The sequence below is a fragment of the Rhamphochromis longiceps genome, linkage group LG20, assembly GCF_057381845.1.
Source record: "Rhamphochromis longiceps isolate RC_006_pf linkage group LG20, R_longiceps_female_GT1.1, whole genome shotgun sequence".
NCBI classification, from domain to species: Eukaryota; Metazoa; Chordata; class Actinopteri; order Cichliformes; family Cichlidae; genus Rhamphochromis; species Rhamphochromis longiceps.
In genome coordinates this window covers 22,247,607-22,269,928 of record NC_140576.1, presented here as the reverse complement: position 1 = coordinate 22,269,928, position 22,322 = coordinate 22,247,607, and the positions used below count along the sequence as shown (strand labels likewise).

Here is a 22,322-nt window from a genome sequence, read left to right as displayed (position 1 = left end):
ACTTATTGTCATTTGGTCTGGTTTGGTCTCAGGGTGTTTGTGTTGCTTTAGAGTTTTGGTCTTGCCAGTTTCACTGTTCTTCTTATTCTCTTAAGTCTTTCTTTTTTTTTTAATGTATTACTCCTAGGTATGATTTTTGATTTCTAATTGATATTCTCTGTTATTGCACTTACCCTCATTGGTCAGTTTATTAAGTACAATTTGTCTTAAGAACTGCCTTAATTCTTTTCTCACATAGATTAAAGACGATGATAGCGTCCCACAGTGACTGCAGATTTGGAGCTTTTCTGGTTTCTAACCTCTTTAATTCCCCCTTGAATCTCGTTTGTGTGAGCTTTCTTGTCTTTGCATTTAGTCTGATTTTCATAATTCCTATTTTATGCTGAGAGGCTGTCATGTTTTGTTTCTGCTGTTTCCACTTCCCCAATCAGGCCCCTGTGTGCAGGTAGTTCTGCCTTGCTCTGTTTTGTCAGATCATCTGTTGTTTGTCATGAGTTTCCCATGTTCTTTGTTAGTTTTTGTTTCTGTGGAGTTTTTTCTCCCCTCACATTTTGTTGCATTATGGACTTTTATTATCAGATTTGTGATAGCACTCACTTCTTGTTTTACATCATGTTTTTGTAGCTGCATTTGGGTTGACTTGAGAACTGAAACGTGGAACGTAAACTTTTCCCCTTTGACTTTCATTATTACGTATATTCCTCTTTATCTAGGAACAACAATGCTGCTTATGTTGAATATTTAGAGGCGAGGTCTGTTTTAATGCACGTACAAAATACACACAAACACACATCACATCACTGCAAGGACACTTTAATGTATCAGAAGCAATAAATATTCACATCTCAATTCTCTATTCTTTCAGTACACATAGTACATACACAGAAAAAAACAAAATTGTTTGCTTAAAATAATATCCATAAGTGTACTGACATATAAACTTTTTTTAGGCTTTAATTTAAGTCATGTTAACTCATTCTCTCACCCTTAGTCTGAAATGATAAGAAAAGAAAAAGAAGTTGATGTTCCCTTTGGCCAACATCTCATATCCCTGTTTTTTATGTACATACTTAGTGGCACTCACATGCACGCACCTGAATACAGAATGGGAGCAGTTCATCCCATAGTTAAGATAAGAAGCCTATGTATATTATAATATGTACATTCAGGTTTATACAGTACAATCTATTCAATAAGTGCAGATATATTCATGCAAATAGAGTCAAAAAGGACACCATAAAGAAAAAAGTAGCCAACACATACTTATAAAATTCTTCATTTAATACTCCTGACTCTCTCCAAAACTTCTTAAAACCTACTTTTGATGATTCAGATCATCCAGAAATTTGGCATATTCTTCCTGTAGCTTACATCACCTGCATTTTTATACTTCCCTTGCTCAAATATTCACGTCTGAATCCGATTATACGCGCAGTTTTTCCTTTGTAATCAGTGGCACTGAAGGTAATCTACATCAGTGCTCAATTTTTACTTCAAAATCTGCAGTAGCAAAAGGAATGACACTAACACGAGGCCCACAGAGAAGAAAAAAAAAGAACAGGAAATACAGTATGCACCTGTAGGCTATTTTACATTCTTGACTCTTGTTATGGTTTCTAACAAGAAGCCCTCAGCAAGATGCCAAGGCATCAGAAAACGGTAGCAGAGATTTCTGAAAGTAGCAGGAGAGGGAGGATTAGAAGAAGGCCATTTCTGACTTAAGACATCACGTGTGCAAAAACCACAAAACTTCATGTAAAAGCGTGCTTGTTTCAAAACAAAAAAACACACAATGAATAAATTTGATGACCGTGATATGGGGCACTGCATATGCACCCTGTATGAAAAATTCACCAATTTTTACGATCATAATTAAGCCTTTTAAAATACTGGGAGAGTCATAAGAAAAGAAAAAAAAAGGAAACGCTAACTGAGATTCATTCTGTAGATTCAAGTTTTTGTCAAGTCACACCATTCAAGAGGTTGTGCCCCTGTTTGCAAACAGAACAGAAAAAAAAGAGGAATGTTGTAAATGTTCAAATCGATTTGAACAAAAACTAAACCTCCTTCTTTATCCTGAACAGTCAATAATACTAATCGTTAAAAGATGAACTGAATAAAACCATGGTACTATGAAAAGAACTCACACTTCACATAACTGAATACCCTCAACTGGATATGGCAAAGTGAGGGAATCTGTATGTGAATATACTCTCTAAAACCATGTACAAACATCTGCTGATATAATTACTCACTGATCAAAACAATTATTGGACAATATTCATCATACTCATGGCAGGTATATTATAATATCTATAAAACAGCAAGAAGCTTCATAAACATTCAAAATATATTATTATTTGTCTCATTGATTCCCATACCCCATGTTGCATTAGAAAGCCCGGTGACATCTGTTGACATGTGAAAGACCAATAAGCAAAAGACTGTCAGAAAACTGTGCACTGGTTTTAGAAGTTTTAGACAAAGCAACATATCTGAGGTCTTCTTTTAGAAAAAAAAAGATGCCTGTCAGCAAAGCGTAACCTGCAAAAATGAACAGAGACATCATGAAGCCAAGTAAATTATTGCAAAGTCAAGGGGCAGTTTTTAATGCCAAACTCCGCTGGAATACATTTGGTGGTTCAGTCCTTATTTACATGCCCACGTAAGCAGGTGGATACCTATGGTCTCCAGTTTCCCAGTGCCGCATTATCACATCTTTGTACTGTACATGTAAATAGTCTCATACAGACTCAACTAGACTCCAAACAATTAAAACTGAGGCAATATAGCTAGATATAGATTTAGTTTCATCTTAAATATATGGCTATAGACTTCTCTGATTGTGTGTGGGAAATGTGTGGAGTGTGTTTTTGTGTAATGTTGCACGTGTGTGTGTTTCTGTGGTGCCGGTTCAGGATCAAGGATGCGTCCACAGGCCGTGCCGTTTAACTCTAATGGTGCTTTCTGTCTCCGTCTACATATGTGGAAAACGGAGGTGAAAGTAACAGAGACGGAGCAAACTTCGTTTCCTCTTCTCAGTAGCGCTGCTGCTGTTACTTTCTGTCCTGGCAGATTTGGTTCTAGGCCTAGCTCTGCCCATCTCCTCCAATCTATCATCTGACCTTTGAACTCTGGAGCCCCACATCCTGCTCACACTACGGTACTTATCCGGTTGATAGGCTTGGATTTGGAGCTGCCCCCTGTACCGGTCGCTCCAGCCCCTGTCACCTGCGGCCCCTGCTGAGGCTGCCCGGGGTGCTGGGGGGGGTGAGGGGAGAGAGGTGTAAGAGGGGTAAGGGGGGACGAAGGGGGGGGTAAAGGGGAGTGTGGTGGGGGAGGGGGGATAGAAGAAAGAGGAGGGTACTGGGGCAGATACGGGCCGGCGGAGGCTGCGTGATGCGCATTGACGGTAGCGGATGGTAGATTGTGGGGCAGAGTGCCGAATATGAAGTGTGTTTGGTGGGTGCTGTGGCTCACTGGGTGTGGTGTGTGCGCGTGTCCTGGGTGGGTTTGGGAGTGTGCGTGGGGGTGGGAGAATGACAAGGTTAGTGGAGGTTTGGTACCAGGGCCGCCGGCCCCTCTGACAGAGTGTGTGGGCTGCACGTGGTAGAGGGCGAACTGTTGGTTCTGGGAATGTTGGGAGAGAGGAGAAAGGGGGGGGGGACATCCCACCACCATGTTGGCGTAACGACCCGGAAGCCCATGCTGGGAGAGCTGGGAGAGATGGGCCAGCTGCGGGTGCTGGGCGTGCGGTGGGCCAAGCGGTGGACGACAGGGTAGAGGGCCTCTCTGTATAGTATGAGGGGGCACTCCTGGCAAAGGAGGAGGGACAGTTTGGACATGGTAGCGATGGTGATGGTAGTAAGGTGGTGGCGGCTGCACGGTGCCCGCGTGACAGTACTGTGCGTGAAGTGCCTGGAGCTTGGAAGCCCCCCCTTCCAATTGGCATAGAGATGAAGGGGAGTGAGGAGGGGGCCCTCCCGTAGTCGGTGGGGGGACAGGTGCGGGGTAGGGTGGCCCCGGTGGAATAAGGGGCCCTGGTGGTTTGGCGCGTTTGCTGCCGAATAGGGAACCCAGGAAGGAACCGCTGTTGTTGTTGCTGCTCCCCCCAGGGCCGCTCCCCGCTCCTGCTCTCTCTGCACTGCTGGAGACTCCCCCAGCTCCTGTCCCAGCAGTGGTATGTTGCTGCCCCGGCCCACCCCCCACCCCCGTCCCGGGGCTCAGGATGGGGCGATGAGGCCGGAAGTCTTCTGTTCCATAGCAACCAGGAAGCACACCTGGCAGTGGATAGCGCTGGTGAGGCTGTGGGCTGCTAATGATGGAGCCCTAGAAGATAAAGTATCATCGAGTTTTAGAATAAACACTAGAGTCTTGCAATACATCCCGGTTCCCGCTTATTATCACACACAGGAAATAACTGTATCTGGAGGTGGAAAACATGCTAGGGTAAGTATATACGCACATAGTCATGCAACAGGTGTCAGTCCAGGACACACACATGCATGTACACGCACACACCATGTACATACAGTACTTGCTCGGGAGGATAAAGAACCAATGGGGGAAAATGCAAATCTAGTGAAGGTTATAGGTCTAATTCTAGTCTTACATAAAGACTTACTTCCATTGTACTGTCCAGAGAACCAACACTGTTCCTGCGACCACGTTTCCCTGTACCCCACCAGGAAGAACCAGGTTAGCAAAGCATGAAAGATTGGAATATTTTTTGCAAAAAAAGGCAAGAGTTGCATAAGCTGTGTCTGACTGTCAGCAAGAAAGAGAAACAGGCGGTAGCAATAGAAACAGAGACCAAAATCATGCAACCAAATTCATCCCAGCTGGTAGTAATGTAATCAAGCTGAACCTGTCTCCGATAAGGCAATGTCTCACCTGTATCCGATAGGTCCCTGAGAGAAGAGCTGAGCGCTGTGCGTTTGAGACCCTCACCAACTGAGCAATTGTCATCAAAACTTGTTCTTCCCAAGGTGCCATTCACAACATCGCTCTTCACACCTACGCCTCCTCCAACCACACCTCCAGTTAGCAAGCTGGGCCGCATCACACCTTTCTGTTTCTCCAGTTCCGCTACACATTTACACACAGGGCACAGGGGGATTTGAAATAAAATTGAGGTTTAGCACAGAGAAGAATGACCAGAAAGGATGTGAAGAAAACGAAACATTTTGACTGACCAAAAAGTAACATTATGGTTTACAGGAAAGGCCAGCAGATGGGGCTACTTACATTCAACTCTGTATTTCTCCATTTCTTGCACTTCAGCAATACTCTCCCTGAGGTCGCTAACAAAGCGGGTGCGGTCTTGCTGACTGGGTGCCATAAACACAATAAGAACCTTCCTCTCTCCACCCAGGACCGCTGAGGTCAGACGGATGCCATGAGGGTAGTCTAGATGGGGGGGGGGGGAGCAGAAATAAATACTCTTGTCATCACAAAATGCACTTAAGAACAGTTAGAAGGTGCAAAACAGAGATTGCTTCTTACATGAGTTCTGGAACATGTGCACTTGCATTTCAACCAAAGGGAAAGATTGTCTGAAACTATAAGTCACTGAGGTTTTCTTCTTCTGGAAGATTTTTGTCACCTAGTACACAACAGAAATAGTATAATGATTTTTTTTTAACAGGTACTTTAGGAAAAACTGACCTCTTATCTGCCACATGATAAAAAAAATGATAATGTAAATCTTACCACGAGCAGGTCATTAAAGAGAAAGACCTCCCGCTGGTGCACTCCTGTCCTCTGAGGTCTGTTAGGGTCAGGCACCTCATAGAGCTGGCAGCAACACACCAGTCTACGATGGGGAAGGGACAGCACCTACATAGACAAACACAGCACAAATAAATGACAACTTTTAGCTAAATAGAACAATATATTAAAGAGCTTTGTATTACAGGATAAACTCACAGGCTTCTTGCCCACAATGACTCTTTCCACTGCCTGCACTTGGGACACGTGGTCATCATTGGTCCTTAGCTCCCATTTCTGTATTCTCTGGTAGATCCCAACCAGCAGGTCTCTAGGTATGTCCTGGCCATTGTCTACACCTTGAGTGGAACCAAAGAAAGCTATTTTAGAGTTGTCACACAGAAAACGTATAACTTTAGCCATATTTTAAAAGTTGCAATATGTGTTTGATGAGCTCATGTAGAGGGTAATTTGATCTTTTCTGTCCAGCAGCACCTCTCAAATTCTTGATGAAATCCTCTAGTTTCATTTTCCTCTCAGGTTTGACATTGGGACTGTACATATCTGTGTTGAGGAGGATTATGGCGAAGGCCAAGATGAAGATGGTGTCGGGATTCTGGAACTGTCGAACCAGGGTCGGATTACACACACAGTATCTCTGACTGAAGACAGAAACAAATTTTGTGTGAAAAAATAAAACAAAAAGATTATTTTCATTTTGATGCAGCATCCAAGCGACTGAAATGAATTCCTTTAGTGATCTATAACAAACCTGAATGCCTCTATAAGCCGCTCTACTTTTTGGGCTTCTCCTTGAACTTTAATCTGTGCCTGGAACTTCCTCAGAGCATCATCGATGTCCATGCCTGAGAAGTCCATCTCATCCACCACACAGCTGAAACACACACGTCAGAAGTTACAGATGACACGTCTCTACCCTCCAACTTGGATATTAAGAAAAATTAATCCTATATATGGGCAGGAGATTAAAGCTGCTTCAAGATTGCATCAATTTAGACTTGGCATGAAATATGTGAGATGGAGTGTGCGTATACACAGACATATTTTTGGGCAAACTTTCTGAAGTTACAAATGTAGATGGATTTGGATCATTCAGACATCTGTGTCTGACATGTTTTAATATATTACAGCCGTCTGTCTCAAATACTCACTCTAAAACATCTTTGTTGAATTGTTTCTGTCGGTTTCCCAGAAATTCTCCAATCATCTGCCTGCTGAGACCCTTTCTCTCCAGAATGAAGCGAGCAATGCCAACAGGAGTGTCAGACACAAAACCTCTTTCTATCAGGTACTGGATCCCCTTCTCTGGTTTCCTGTTGAAGAAAACCCACCAAGGACTTTTCTTTTTGCTCCAGTATTACGACATTCGATATATTTTTCTCAGTAAAACAGCTACTTGTGTTGTGTTTCTTAGTACATCTTACTTGTTAAACAGATTAAGACCAATACGGTACTGGCGTCTCTGCACCACGTCACTGTTGAAGGGGGGCGAGTCCCAGCTATGGCGGCTCTCCCTCTGGTATGTCTGCTTGCCCAGAGGAGGCAGAGGCTCCCGCAGGCTGTCCTGAGATGAGGAGCCTGAGCTGCAGTTGACTGTCTCATTAGAGTTGGTCGTGGAGTTGAGTGAATCATTGTCTCCATCGGAGCAGCACGGCTGCTCCAGGCCCCCAGGGGGCAGAGCTGTAGAGGAGGACGACGACAGAGGGGTGGTAGGAGGCTGCTGTGGGGACGAGGATGATGAAGGTGTGTCAGGGTACTGATGGTGGTGTATAGGGTGGTGGTGATGGTGGTGGTGGGCTGCCACCTGGTGCGGGATATGTGTGGGTATGGGTCTGCCAGGAGCTCGAGTCTGGCCCTGCGCAGCTGCTGTGGAGGTGGTTCGAGTACCTGTGTTGGGGGAGTGTTTGAGGGTTCCCTGAGGGGAACCTGCACCCACACCTGGCTCCTGCTCAAAGACCAGCGTTCTGCTCAGAGAGCCTCGGTCTGAACGATCACTCATGTCCACTGAGCTGTCGCTGGGCGGCTCAATAGTGAGGAGAGGCAGGTGTGCACCTCTGAGACGATAGTCTCTACACTCTGTACATGGGGTGCTTCGCCGACTGTTACTGCTGCCGCCTCCCTCAGTGTCCCTACTGTCCTCTCGCCCTCCCACACCGCCACCAGGACCCCAGTACTCTGTATCTGTGCTGCTAGGTGCCCGGTCAAGGGACAGAGGGGAGGATGGCATACCATCGTCCATATAAAGGGTGACATCACTGTACGAAGTAGCTGTACTGTCACCATGCATACTGAGTCCTCCTCCAGCACCCCTGCCTCTTTCTCCCAAACCTCTTTGGGAAGATGGGTTGCTGCTGCTGCTCCACACACACTCCCCAAAGTCTTCACTAATCCCTCCACCCTCCTTGCTGCCCTCCTGGGAGTCATCGCGACCTGCACGGCAGGTAAGGGCATCATCTATGGAGTCAGCTAAGGATTTAACCTAGAGGGAACAGAGGGTGAGCTGTTATGATCGCACAGTTTTCACACATCTAAAAGAAAAGAGGAAATTGTCTAAACATGAAATGATTTATCAGTAGTTTGCTTGTAAGGTCTAAGTTTGACAATACAGGGGACGCTGGTCAAGTTTGGTTCATTATAATGTTTCTTTGTTACTTTCTGTCTCTGTGACTACCTTCATATTATATAAAACTTAGCATTAAATGAACTTGACGATGACTACTGAAAGAAACAACACTCTTACCTGCTTGGAGAAGGAGTCCTCTAAGTGGGTGTAGTCTCCTGTGCGGCCTGGATCAGGAGAGTGAGGAGGCCCCACGGCCACACTGTGGGTGAAGTTCGTTTGTGTCTGGGCCTGCTGCTGAGGCTGTCGGTCATCAAACGAATACTGCAGTCTCATGTTGGACAGGATGATGCGGCGCGTCATGCGGCTCTCTGAAGCTGAGCTTCTGAGGCGCTCAAAATTTTTGTTCATGCGATACTGTCTGAAGGCTGTCTGAATGGTCTTTGCTGCTCTGCGACTTACAAAGGAGCCACCATATTTTCTCTCCAACATCTCCACCTGAAATAGGGGAAGGTTAAAAAAACACAAGGTAAAGGACGAAATCACAGTCTGAATGCTTTGCACCCATACTGCTCCAGTGAAAATATGTTTCCTACGGCTTACTGCTTTCAAAGAACACATTTACAAATATATTCTTGCGACTGATACCTTCTTATCCTGCAGATCTGTTGATAGTTCATAGCTGTCCGAAAGAGCCTTGCATCTCTTGTTCTCCTCTTCTTCTTGCTTGCGAAGAGCCAAACTTGCAGGTTGGTGGCGTGTTCGCAACGCCCAGGCCAAGCTGGCTGAGCTGGAAGCTGTAACGCATGAAGGGCCCCTGGAACCGGAGGGCGCGTTGCTGCTGCTGTCACTGTAGCGCTCTGAGCCTCGAAGGTAAGGCGCCTGGCTGAACGAGGTGTCTTTGTGGGTGCCCGTTTCTGGACACTGGGATTCCCCTTCCACACTGCAGAAGAAAAAAGGAGTAGAAGCTATAAGAATGACTCACAAGCAGCTTCACTAAATATTCCAAAAAAAAAAGACTTTGAAGTGTGTTAAGTCTTAAATGGAGACTGAATGAAAAATTCTGTAGGATAGACTTAAAAACATACTAACAAGGACTTACGTGTAAACTTTTGAGCGGTGCAGAACTAACCATCTCTTAGTGGAGCTCATGATGAACTTATAGAAAAGCAATATTCTGGTTACTTTCAAGCAGTGCCAGTCCCGAGACCTGACAGTATTGCTTGCCTGGAGAATAAATAGGTAATCCAACAGATATAAAAGGTCTCTGTCATGTATCGTCTTTCTTAAGAGTCCAGAGGAGTAGTTAATGTACTACCAAGCGTTTCCAAGGTTAGTATGCACTTTTGCACTCTCCTTGTTTGACAAACATAACAGTAACCAAATAAGTGCCAAATACCAGCAGCACCATACTGACAGGAAAAACCAGGTTAGCGCTAGCTGTACGACAGGCACCATCAGCTTAAATACTGGAATTAAACGCACGCAATTCCTTCCAAACTCACTCACTCAGTCCATTATGCGGCTGTAAATGCAAGCAGTTAAGAGTACCATCGTAATCCAACTGAATCCTATTTCCAGTCAGGATAGCAATAACAACAAAACCTCTCAGATATCAGTTAGTCCCAGAAGTCCTTCAGTGTCCTGTTATCCAGATTTGATGAGACAAAATCCACCCGAGTCAATCACTCAGTGTGTGTTTGGGAGAACAACTGCTGTCACATGTCCCTGCCTACATTTCCTTCTTGTGTTAGCCGCACCCCCTCCAGAAAGTTGTGTCCTGTCCCGCAACAAGGCACAGAGTGTGCAGTAAGGGTCAAGGATGTGTGGGAGCATTAGAGTCAGCAAGTGAAACAGATTTTGGCAGTAAAAGACTGGTTGTATAGTGTTAACCTTCAGTATTGTTTAAGCTCTGCATCACACAGTAATTCACATGACAGAAACATGACTGAAAAATGACTCTTTTGACCATTTTAGGTTTGAGTGGGTCATTCAGTGTCCTCCTCCCTCCCTCCCTGAGCTGTAGCTGTTCCATTGGATCAAAGAGACTTCCTGTTGTTAGAGTTTAGTTGGTAAAAACAAGACAAGGAAAAGTCTTCACGGGCAACAAGGAAACTATTTTAATTTGTTTTGGTTTTGATGTTGTAAGCGATACTGTTGAAATTCAAGCCCCGCAGTTCGACAGACTTAGAGTCGTTGCTGTCGCCAGAAGGGGAAAATACAGGGCAGGGTTTTTAAGAAGGACATCCAGTACCTTCAAGCAAAACATGACCAAGCTAATTTATTGTTGAGTCTAACAACAACTCTAAGAAAAGCTTTAATATGTTGCATAACACAAGAGTCATGTTGAAACACAGTTTTAAAGAAGCAATTCTGACATCTACAGGATAGCCCATATTACCACAGTTAAGACAGGATCCACATATATTATATTGTGAATGTGTAATAATATATTATAATTACACCGTGCTCATTCATCACAATACCAAGCTATGCTTTGCTTTCATTTTCAACAAGTTTTTGCGTATATCTCCTCTTTCTCTGTGCAAAATCATTTATCATTCCTCCTCCTCTGCTCCTTAAATAGAGAAACTGAGAAGCGGGAGGGGGTTGCTTGGTGACGGTTGCTGTGGGACCTTTGTGGGCGGTGAGGCGGTTGTTAGGAAGAGAAGCGTGGTTGCCATGACAATGTATTGACTGTTATCACCATTTCGGTGGGTGTTGAAGATGCTCCACAGGTTGTGAATGACGGTCTACGTAATACTTGCCTTTTTACGAAAACACTAAAAGTAAGATATTTGTAAAGAGTGAATCATGAAATTACTGTATGGTCTAAACTAGCTATTTTCGATAGATCAATCTTTGGATGAATCGTTACTATATTTATGTTGGCTATTTACACATTGTCTTGCATAACCTGTAGGAATATGAAATTCTGTCTAATTCAAAGCGGCTTCAGTTGGCTTCTTTTAAGGAAACTGGGCACACAAGTGCCTCTGCATAGCATCAACAGGTAGACTACTGTATGATTTTCAGCCGTGCACGTCACTTGGAACAAATGCTACTTTCATTCAACAGCGTACCTAAAATATGAACTGAAAAGGAATATTAGAGAGCTACAAGTCCAGTTCCATATACCTGTCTCTGAAAAGGCATAGCTGATCCCCAGATTTGAGCTTTTAAGCTCTTTTAAACTCATTAAAAAGGAAAATCTAAAAATGCAAACCAAATGTAAAGGTGACAATTTCTCCACTGCCACCAAATAAGAGATCAACTATATGGATTATGTGACCATATAACTGTGTTATTCATTTGCACAGACTGTATGCTATAAGACGGGTGCAAATATCACAGATTTATGTTTCTTTCTTTGAGCGTGGGGAGAACATTTGTCACACTGTAAAATATCCAGGTTGGTGAAATATTAAAGAAAACATTTTTAAAAAATTCTCCTATCTAGGTGCAGTGCAACCCACGTCCAACTGTGCATGCAATGCTCCCTTAAAACTCTGGCTATTTTTATTTTCACCTGAAAAAAAAAAAAATTTCTCTCAGATTCAGTCAATAACAGCTACAAAACGATAAAGCCAAACTGCACAAGCTTCGGCTCAAATATGCGAGCGATATTTGGGAGACTTTTGAAATACATAATGCAATTTCTTTTTGCCCTCATCAGATCACAATAATGTTTTAAACCCTTCAGTAATTGGTTTTTTCTTACTTCACAAATAGCCTAAATAAAATCCTCAGAATATGTCACTAAAGCAGACACTGATGCTATCAAACCTGTTCTCAAACTGAACTGAAATGCAACCTCAACAAAGTTTATGCAACAGAAATGAAGCACAGCAGGCCCTATAGAAATGCTACACTTAGGCAGCCTCTTTACTGAATGTGCAACTTTCAAAAAACAAAAAAATGACAGCTGGTTATGTTTTACAGTTACTGCCTGCTGGTGCAGGGACCTCCCCAGGGGGAAAGCGTTTAATTTAGAGTTCCCTGCAGTAGGAGCCAGCCAGTAATATGCGGTAAGAGACTAGACCATGATATCTGAGTAAAAAGTTTGTTGTATAAAACATGAGTGTGGCCATATCGCAGCTGGCATCTGAATCTCATTATTTATGTAAGAAACACTGTATTCCTGTTACACAGAGAGGCTCTCTCTAGAGGCTTCCGCATAAAGACCAGCCCAGGGTTTTACTACCTCCTATCATTTAATTGGAGATGGGACAGATGGCTGGAATGTCATAAACAGGAAAGAGATTGCTGATGGTGTTTAAAAAAATTACAGAAGTGGGTTATAGAAGTGAAATTGATAACAGGGCAGATGAGAGAAAGTGTATGGGAGCATGCGCTGTAAAGGACAATGCCAACTTCATGCAATCCCCTGACTTTTTTCCCTTCATCATATAATATTGATGTGCTGACGGTGTGTGTATGTGTGTTTGCCTATGCGCTTATGAGAGAACAGCAGTAGGTCCGACTGTGTTATCGAACCCCCAGCGGGACATGGAGGCTGAGGGATTAGCCTCTCCGCTGTCTGCAATGAGATGCCAATAATTGCATCGATCTGAACGTTGACTCATTTCCACCTGAGCATAAACTCAGCGCAGTTATCTCATATCCTTTCTAATCTCTTCATCTCTGAGTTTTTGTGTTAATTTTTCCATTTGTCTCCGAGCTTATTACCCAGTATAACCCTGCCAAGCTGAACGTGGACAATGAAGGATAAAAAGTGCAGCGCAGACCTTCAACAAGATCCAAGCTAATTACTTTGGAGATGTGATGTGATAATATTTGCCATTAATTTCAGGACTTAAAGAGATCAGAAACCACAGAAATGAATCCTCAGCCGGAGCAGTCAGTATTCTCTTTCATGGCCAAACCGAAAGGAAACAATAAAATCATTCATGGGTCAAATCGGAGCATTCCTGCACCGCCAACACTCTCCAGCCATTTCACCATCTCAACCCATGAGCTTCCCATCGCACACATGAACACTTTACACTTTCTTCCTACTACCTGAAGCCTCCAGTTCAAAGCCCAATAAAGAGGTACTGGATGAAAATGTTGTACAACTTGTTTGGAAGGCTCAGAATTGGCAGCATTTCTTAAACCTTAACTCATCAGATAATCTCTGGCACTAAAGCAAAAAAGAATGAAGAGATAAGTGTTGTATAAAGAGACAGGGTGACAAGATAGTGTAAACTTTTATTGGAAACTGACTTCGTTTTCTCGTCTCTTATTACACTTGCAGTTTTTCTGAGCTTGACATCTGTTTTTGAAACTTCCTTTTACTGTCAAGCTCTACTGATTCACTTTCAGGTTGGGTACAGCTGATTTGGCATTTAGCATCTTGTGAACACACTTCAAAGTGCCGCAAAGTGCTGACAACTCCTGCTACCAGGCATTCAAACTAACATGCCAAACATTTGCAAGGGTGTTTTAACTAATTTACTTAAAGTCATTTATTTCAAACAGACCCCATCTGGCACATGGTTATATGCTTTCTTTGCAGTTCCTCAAGAGCAGCACTCATAACAGTGGCAGATTACCAAGACTTCTAAAAGTATGTGATCTGTCAGCTGACTGGCATTTACACTCTGTCACACAATTACCCGTCAGAGCCCATTTATATCCTTTCCTTTCCATTTTTCAGTTTATCAAATTGAGTTTCCTTCAATAAAATTGCATCTACTGAAAACAGACCCCCATTTATTATCAGTTCCCGCTGCCGTCTGTCTGTGATGGTTAAATATCACCGTCTGTACACACAGCAGTTAATCCACTGTACAAGCCGTGTCATGAATTTGCACCACTGCATTGTAGGCCGCCAAAAGCACACACCGGTGTTACAAGTTGTCTCATACAGATGCCAAAATAAAGTCTTTTTGGGGTAGTTTTACACGTAAAAGAAAAGTGAAAAAGCTGAGTTCTTACCATGCTGCTACTGTCAGAGAAAGTCCCACACTAACCGGAACACCGTAATAATAAACACACCCTCTCTCGCTCTCTCTCTGCATACACACATGGCTCCTGCTCACCCCGCAGAGCAGTACAGGCTACATTCTTGACGATCCTTCGACAGCTATGAACTTCCCTCTCCCTGCCCAGCTTTTTCATCTCCACCCTCCTCTGCCAGATCACTCACACGCTCACAATCACTTGTACTCCACACGAGCAAACCAACCAAATAAAACACATCAAAACACAGGAAATAGAGACACAGAGAAGTGCATTCATTTATTGAAGAACAAGAGGATAAATTAAAAAAAAAAAAAAACATAATGAGTGCCGTTTCATCTTGTGCTTTTGTATTTTTATAGGTTTTTACAAGTCTATGAGAAGCAAGTGAAAATGAAAGACACATGGGCTGTGTGTTGAAATGAATATGGGCAACATAACAAAAGACATGCATGTTAGTTTAATCACTGATTAAACTGGCATTGGGTGTGAATGTGAATGCCTGTCTCTTTGTGTTAGCCCAGTGATAAAACTGTCTATCTGTCCGCAGTGTAATCCAGCTGGAGCCAACTCCGGCTCCAGCCACGTCGTGACCCCGAATTGGATAAGTGGTTAAGAAAATGGATGGATGGAGAGTTATATGCCACAATATTAGTAAAAAATAGAGCGGGAGGCAAACAATGACACATTTTAAAATGTAATCTTCTATAGCACGATACTACAAAATAATAATTCTCCTTAATATACTTTTATAAAAGAACCCTTTTCCGAAAAAGTTGGGACGCTGGATAAAAGTAAATAGTGATGGAATACAAGGACTTGTAAATCACGAAAATTGTACACAGTAAACAAATAGACTGCTAAAAATGTTTATTGCTTTTTGAAAAATCCATGCTTTTGAATTTGAGGCCAACGACAGAAAGAGCAGCAGCATGTTTCACACTGTGATGCATCACCATTTCTTTTAATAAAGCAACACGGGTCCCCATTCTTTCTTCATTTCAGCCACTCCGTGGTTCAACTCTTCCTCTGTCGTGTTTTTACATTTCTGAATGCTCTAAATGTTTTCAACATGTCTAAACTGCAACAAGCCCATTTTAGAACTCATCTTTCACTGTGATGCTATTAATATACATGCAAAATGTGTTAGGCAAAGCCTTTCCTGTATAGACGTCATGAAGATGTCAGCATCTTCGAAACCTGTTTATCCTGTCCTGCATTTTTTGAAATGTGCTGCTGGAATAAAATTCAAAATGGGCTTGGGTTTTTAGAAAACAAAAGAAAGACCTGTTTCAACATTTAATATAATTTTTTTAACCTATTTACAAAGTATAAATTGCATAGCTGTTGTTTACATTTTAAACACTGTCCCAACACTTTTATAGAGATTGTAAAAACAGCTACATGTGCTAAAAATAAATTAAATACAATTTGAGTCAAGAAAGCCAGTTGGTTGGAAATAACACTTTAACCAAACTATAACAACATGTCATAGATAACTATGCATTTCCTGTGTGTTCTGCAGTGAAAGGTTACCATGGAAGGCCAATGCAGAGCACAGAGTCAATATAACGCTTAACTAGAATTACTAGTATGACTTCCTGCGAATACAATGGGCTTAAGGTGTAGATACATGAGGTGGCAGATATGTATGAGCAACATTGGTGCATGACTCAAACACAATTAGCAATTAAAGAAGCACAAGCGTCATCTTCAGACATTTATACAGGAGAGAAATCCTTGTCTTCGGGAGCTTGGAGTCTTTTATTGAAGATGAAGATGAAATCAACAAGACTTGACTTTGAAGTCATGAATAAAAATGATAATAAACAGGTGGATATTTATCAGATGGAACAAATAAATTAACAGGCTAAACAACAATGTTTTTATATCATCATATGCTAGTTTCTCTGACAATACATAATCGCTGGAGACAGAGGTGTAGAGCGCTTTGCACAGATAACAAATAGTGACTACTGTGCACATCCAAAATGACATGACTCAGCTAGTGGATCTAAGATAAACATGAGTGTGACAGTAATGAGCAGGAGCTAGTGATGTGATCTGACAGCCTGATATGGCTGCAAGTAAAGAAAAAAAAAACAGCAAAGTATACAGAGAGAACACAACATCGAGATTCCATAAAGTCTAAATTAGCACACAAAAATGATACCTGGCTAAATCAGTGACAGCATACATAAAAACAAATACGGCATGCATTTCTATTTTTCTTGCTCCGATGCAGCAAGACTCAGTATTTTTGGTACACAGCGAGGTCTCGGTTTTCTGGCAGCATAAGCTGCGATATCCTTTTCACAGGTAAATGTGCGAGCGAGTCGTCGTGCGGTCAGTCACACCTCAGCTCAGCGAGAGGAGGGGCTACTGCAGCCCGAGGCAGAACAACAGAACTGATGGGCACGCTCATCCTCACCCTCCTCTCTTGGAAAGCAACATGGGACAAGCCAAAGCACGTGAAGAAACACAGGACAGGAGGCAGACAGAGCAGACAGGGAGAAAGAGAAAGAGGAGGACGGAGAGTGAAAAAAACACAACAGTATGAGACACAAAAGCAGAAAAAGCAGAAAGCAAACAGACGGAGACTGGGTGGCAATTTTAAGTTAAATCTGGGACATGAAGGGATCTTTATTAAAAAATATGCTTTCTATACACAGTTTAAGCAGCCACGGCCTTCTAATACCACTAGATGGCAGTGTTGGACCATCATGCGCACATGTGTCTGTGACTCAGTTAAAGGATAAATGAAATAAGGAGAGGACAGAGGGGGAGAATTCACCAGGTTCACTTGTGATTCAGTTCATCTCAGTCCCAAAGCTTTCTGAGGACGAGTGCTTCCTCTCACTCTTTAAAAGAAGCTGTGTGTTTTTCAGGCTGGTAGAATTGCCTAGCTATTAGTCACACCTGGGAGTGGTAGGAGACTGAAACACAGGCTCTTGAGAGAAGCAGGTAACTGGCAGACAATGATGGTGACAAATGGACTGGCCACAGCGTGAGGGAGAGATCTTCAGGTGGTTGCCAGGTTTTGGCATCGCAATGTTTCTAATGGGGTTTAAGGGGTTTTATTTATTTATCTTGTACTCACTGTAATTAGGCCCCATGAAGGCAGCCCTTACCTGTCCTCCTGCTGTAAGCTTTGGTCAGTAGAAGGGCAGCAGTACTGATGAAGACTGACGAAGCTGTGAACAGTCAGACTGGTGGGAAACAGAGTGGCAGCACTGCTCACTGCCGTAGGAGTGGAGGGAGCCGAGGTGGGCTGCCCTGAGATAGATGGCGGCCGGACACTGACAGGAAGGACCAGAGATGGACAACACACACACACGCACGCACAAACACACACACACACACACACACATACAGAGATGGAGAAACCAGAGAAAGACAGACACATACAGTCAGCACCAAAGCAGAAAAAGCGACAGGCAAAGGAAGCAATTGAAGCTGCACATTGATAGTGACAAATCATAGCAATGGTAGTACAAAGAATGGGACATTTAAGAGGAGGAATGTAATGCAGATGTGCGACAGCTAACAAAGTGTAATAACAGTAAGATGACTGACATCATCAAGGCATACGCCCCCACCAACTACACAAGTTTTGAGTTCTGACAGATAAGTTACAAGTGTATTAAAGAGCAACAAAAGCAATTTAAGAAAAACAAGTAAAATGGGGAAAAATGTCCCTTCGCTAAAGTTGTTAAATATGTTTTATTAGTGAAACTCCAACCACTCTAATGGATTATATAAAGCTCGATACGAGTTCTTCAGTGGGTCATCCTGTATGAAAATGGGAAACCACTTTCTGTAATGCATGCAAAAGTGCACATATAACACAAAAGCCTCTCTACGCTGGCAGAAATCAGAGATGTTCCATCTGCAGACTGCGAGTGAACGGTGGAAGAGGGAGCAGTGGTTGAGATTAGCATGTAAATGGCTGGTTTCTCGCTGGGGCCAGCTGCTGTCAAGGACATGCAGTCCCTGTCATTTTAGCATGGAAACACTGGGGGGGGAAAAGCACAGAGAGAGGGAGGCACGAATGCAGCAAAGAGAGTAAGAGGAAATAAGATAATGCAATACTTTTGCAATTCATTGTAGTTTCCCAGCTTGTTTTATGGAGAGCGGTGCAAGGACGAGGCAGCCAAACCGAATTTTAGGGAAAAACAATGAGAAGCAATCTCTTGTTAAAGATAGACTGTATTTAATATTTTTTCCACTATCAACAAATCCAATGAAAAGACTAAACCAACAAAGACTTCATTCTATTTACAGGCTGGACTATTGTCAAACAGCAGGAGTATTGTAATGTTGCTGTCAAAAAAAGAGAAATCGATTAATAAGCTGCGAAACACAGAGCTGTAAGGCTTACCACAAAACACAAGAGAACACAATACTCCACTTTTAATTATCCAACACTGGCTACCCATTTAATTGCTGTCCCCCTACTAACCCATTTACACCCTGAGATTTTCAGATAGGAACCTGCTGACTGTTTCCACTTGACTGTTCACCACAAGGGTTATGGAAATACCTGCCTTGTGAACTACAGTGTCTTTCAAATCCCCTTTTTTAAATTATACTTTTAAATTTTCAGGGTTTTGTTTTGTCCGTCCCTACCCTCACCTATGGCCACGAGCTGTGGGTAGTGACCGAAAGAACGAGATCGCGGATACAAGCGGCGGAAATGAGCTTCCTCCGAAGGGTGGCTGGCCTCTCCCTTAGAGATAGGGTGAGAAGTTTGGCCATCCGGGAGGGGCTCAGAGTAGAGCAGCTGCTGCTCCACATCGAAAGGAGCCAGCTGAGTTGGTTCGGGCATCTGACAAGGATGCCCCCTGGGCGCCTCCTGGGTGAGGTGTTCCAGGCATGTCCCACCGGGAGGAGGCCCTGGGGCAGACCCAGGACACGCTGGAGAGATTATATCTCTTGGCTGGCCTGGGAACGCCTTGGTGTTCCCCCGGATAAGCTGGAGGAGGTGGCTGGGGAGAGGGAGGTCTGGGCCTCTTTGCTTAGGCTGCTGCCCCCGCGACCCGGCCTCGGATAAAGCGGATGAAGATGGATGGATGGATGGATGGGTTTTGTTTTGGTCTCAGCTGTTTATTTATACTGTACAGTGTAGCTTTTCACTACACTGTTACAGAAAATTACACTGCACCCAAGAGTGATCTTATATTGCCCTTTTTGAAGTTTTAATACATACATCATTGACATATTTTAATCTTTTTCATAGCATCTATTCTTGAAGGTTTCTCCCTTTTTCATTTTAAGTACAGCATGTGCAGCCAAAGCCTGACATGGTTTATGTTTTGTGCCAGAGAACACAAGGACTAGAAGACATAACAGTGAGGCACACTCTTGCACTGAGTGACATGCTCCGTCACTACTACGAACATGGGCACTGTAGTTTATTCTCAGTCAAGCCCACATACACCCTCCAGCTTCCGTAAATACTCACTAGAACACCAAATCCACGGCTGAAAATAGTCCCCGGCAAATATGGTATTTACTGCTGTTTGAGTAGCAGTAAATGCCACTACACTGTTACAATTACCAAGCATCTTTTACTGAATATACATTATTGTGACTTTCTATGAAAACAGTAATAAACCCAAATCTGCAGCTCCCCTTAGCTTAATAGAGCTTTAGGTTTTTGGGGAACAGTGGAATATTTAGCAGCTAATGAGCCAGATATTTTCCTCAGGAATTAACAGAGACAAACAACAGAACTAAAAAAAGAGTGAATATTGTATAATAGATTAAATGACGATCCTCCCCTGTATCTGCTAGCAAGCCAGACTCAGACTCGAGCATTCCTTTATGTCTTTCTTCTCATTTTTCCATTTTTTATCTCTATTTACAGCAATTTATTACCATTTCAACTACTAACCACTTTTAACAATTTCATTTTTGTCTATTCTTTTTAGCTCACGTTAGCAAATAATTGCAAATGTTTCATATCTTACTATAATACACAAAATCTCAGTCTGTCTGTTTGTTTCTTTGTCCACAAACTCCGCCCACACGATCAGGACTTGAGCAACCGAACTTGGCACGTAGGTACATCTCAGGCCCCTGAAGGTTCTTAGCAGTACATGATAATAAGGCATCATCATGTTGCCTAGCAACCATTTAGCCATGGGTAAAATGACCCGTTTTTAAAATGTATGTACCTATAACTCCTTATAAAAGCATCCTATCATTTTAATGTCGTAACAATAAGATCTCATTTGTACCCACAAAACTTGAATTATGCATGATATATTATGACACCATCACGTTGCTTAGCAACAGGCTAAAATGACCAATTTTCCTATACATATTGAATTATAATATCTAATTCATTGATGCGTAAAGTACTGGGCAAACACTTTGAGTTACCCCCAATTCTTTATATTTCATTAGGAAAATGGGAAATAGGTGCAGTGATTTAGTGAAATGTGCAAGAGGCAGATCTACTGATGTGGAACAGGATGGGTTGTGCTACCCTAAAATAATCTCTTTCCATTTTGCATATGACAATAGCTACAATTAGCATTGAATATGAATTATAAAACTGAACATACTGCGTTTGACCATTAAAAAATGGTTCAGCCCACAGTGTTGAAACGCTTTATTTCTTATTTTCAGTAGCAACTCAGATCTATAATTGAGAGCGTGTGAAACTTGAGACTTTCTAACTGATCCACCTCATGTTGTGTAGCATTCTGGATTTTATACTTATTAGGCGGCATGATTATTTATTATACAGGCTATACAGTACATAACATCAAATGTAACTCAAATGTTTAATTATTTGTGTATATACTTGTAGCATTTGATGTGTTTTACCATATACAGTACATATTACAGAATGTAACACCTGCATATGTGTAAAGAAATGGATATGATTTTCCCACCCCATCTGATTTCCATGCCACCCTCAGAAAATGTATCTAAATCTCATATATAGTATATAAAGCAGAAACAGAGCTTAAACAGTACTAACACATTTATGATACTTTTCTGCAATAATTCCATGAATTTTGACAACATACCCATCACTGTTGCCTGAAATGCATTGGCAAATCATGTCAGAGCCTTCATGTGTTTTACACACTTACTGATGACTCTAATCAAAATGGTCAAATTTGGTTAGTCACTCCATAAGATCTGTTGCCACTAATTTTCAATCCAGTCCTTGTGTTTTGACATACCTCAATCTTTTCTCCCCGTTTTCCTTCTTTAAGAATGGCTTCCTGACAGCCAGGTTCCACTGACAGCATTTCTTATGAGGCTTTGGCAAATAGCAGACGAATCAGCTGAAGGACCAGATGGATCCTTCAAGTCTTCACTGTATTTTTTTTCTTTGAAAATCATCTTGCTGGTGCAAAAACGGCTCACAACTTTTGCATAGTACTGTATATCACTGTTGCAGCCATTGACTGATCTTATTGTTGGGTAGCTTGATCCAAAGTGATGCAATTTATATGCAAAACGTGAAGGAACTAAAGCTTTAAAATGAAACTACTTGGGGTGAAGTCATGGTTGTGGTTCTGCAAATACTTCATGGGCTTAGTTGACAATGACAAAAGGCATACTCAGTTTTATCCCTTAATCCTCCTGATGACATAACGTTTACATATAACCTAATAGATGTTTGACAGGATTTCACTCTGACTCTGCCCTTTTTAATACTGGCTCAGTCAAAGAAGACACAGATCTACCACACTAAGCAGCGATTCACATCCCATTGCTTTAATTTTAAGAGCACTTTAAGAACTACGAGAGTGGTCGAAATTAGAGCGTTTAAAGATACAATCACGTAGGTGGAGCGCTCGTTTGCTTAGTGCAGATGAATAAAAAGTTCCAATTAGGGTAGCAAAAAACTGTCAGTGGCTATTTTAGCACCATATTATCAAAGAAGACCACCTTTTTCATTCCTGTCTTTATAACTTATACTTCAGCGCATTAAAATGAAAAGTTTAGGCGTAACTTACAAGCACAGATGTTCTATTGTTGAACATTCTGACAAGATGTTACGTCTGAAAGAAATTAAACATTCGGAAAAAATAAACCCGTT

General features: G+C 42.3%; 1 protein-coding gene across 2 annotated transcripts in view; it reads right to left on the bottom strand.

The window, feature by feature from the left end:
- Window positions 1-808: 808 nt before the first annotated feature.
- The window catches only part of iqsec2b (IQ motif and Sec7 domain ArfGEF 2b), a 30,173-nt gene continuing 8,659 nt past the window's right edge, over window positions 809-22,322 (bottom strand). The window contains exons 2-14 of one of the 2 annotated variants that reach the window (XM_085393507.1): window positions 8,939-9,233; window positions 8,471-8,788; window positions 7,155-8,209; window positions 6,882-7,043; window positions 6,482-6,604; window positions 6,205-6,371; window positions 5,929-6,068; window positions 5,713-5,838; window positions 5,506-5,605; window positions 5,248-5,409; window positions 4,894-5,088; window positions 4,625-4,674; window positions 809-4,315 (exon numbers count right to left, since the gene is read on the bottom strand). In XM_085393507.1, coding sequence (XP_085249633.1) covers window positions 2,978-4,315; window positions 4,625-4,674; window positions 4,894-5,088; window positions 5,248-5,409; window positions 5,506-5,605; window positions 5,713-5,838; window positions 5,929-6,068; window positions 6,205-6,371; window positions 6,482-6,604; window positions 6,882-7,043; window positions 7,155-8,209; window positions 8,471-8,788; window positions 8,939-9,233 — 4,231 coding nt within the window. In that variant the 3' untranslated portion in view covers window positions 809-2,977. Of the gene's footprint in view, window positions 4,330-4,624; window positions 4,675-4,893; window positions 5,089-5,247; window positions 5,410-5,505; window positions 5,606-5,712; window positions 5,839-5,928; window positions 6,069-6,204; window positions 6,372-6,481; window positions 6,605-6,881; window positions 7,044-7,154; window positions 8,210-8,470; window positions 8,789-8,938; window positions 9,234-22,322 lie in introns of both variants that reach the window. The other variant, XM_085393506.1, reaches the window with a different exon arrangement.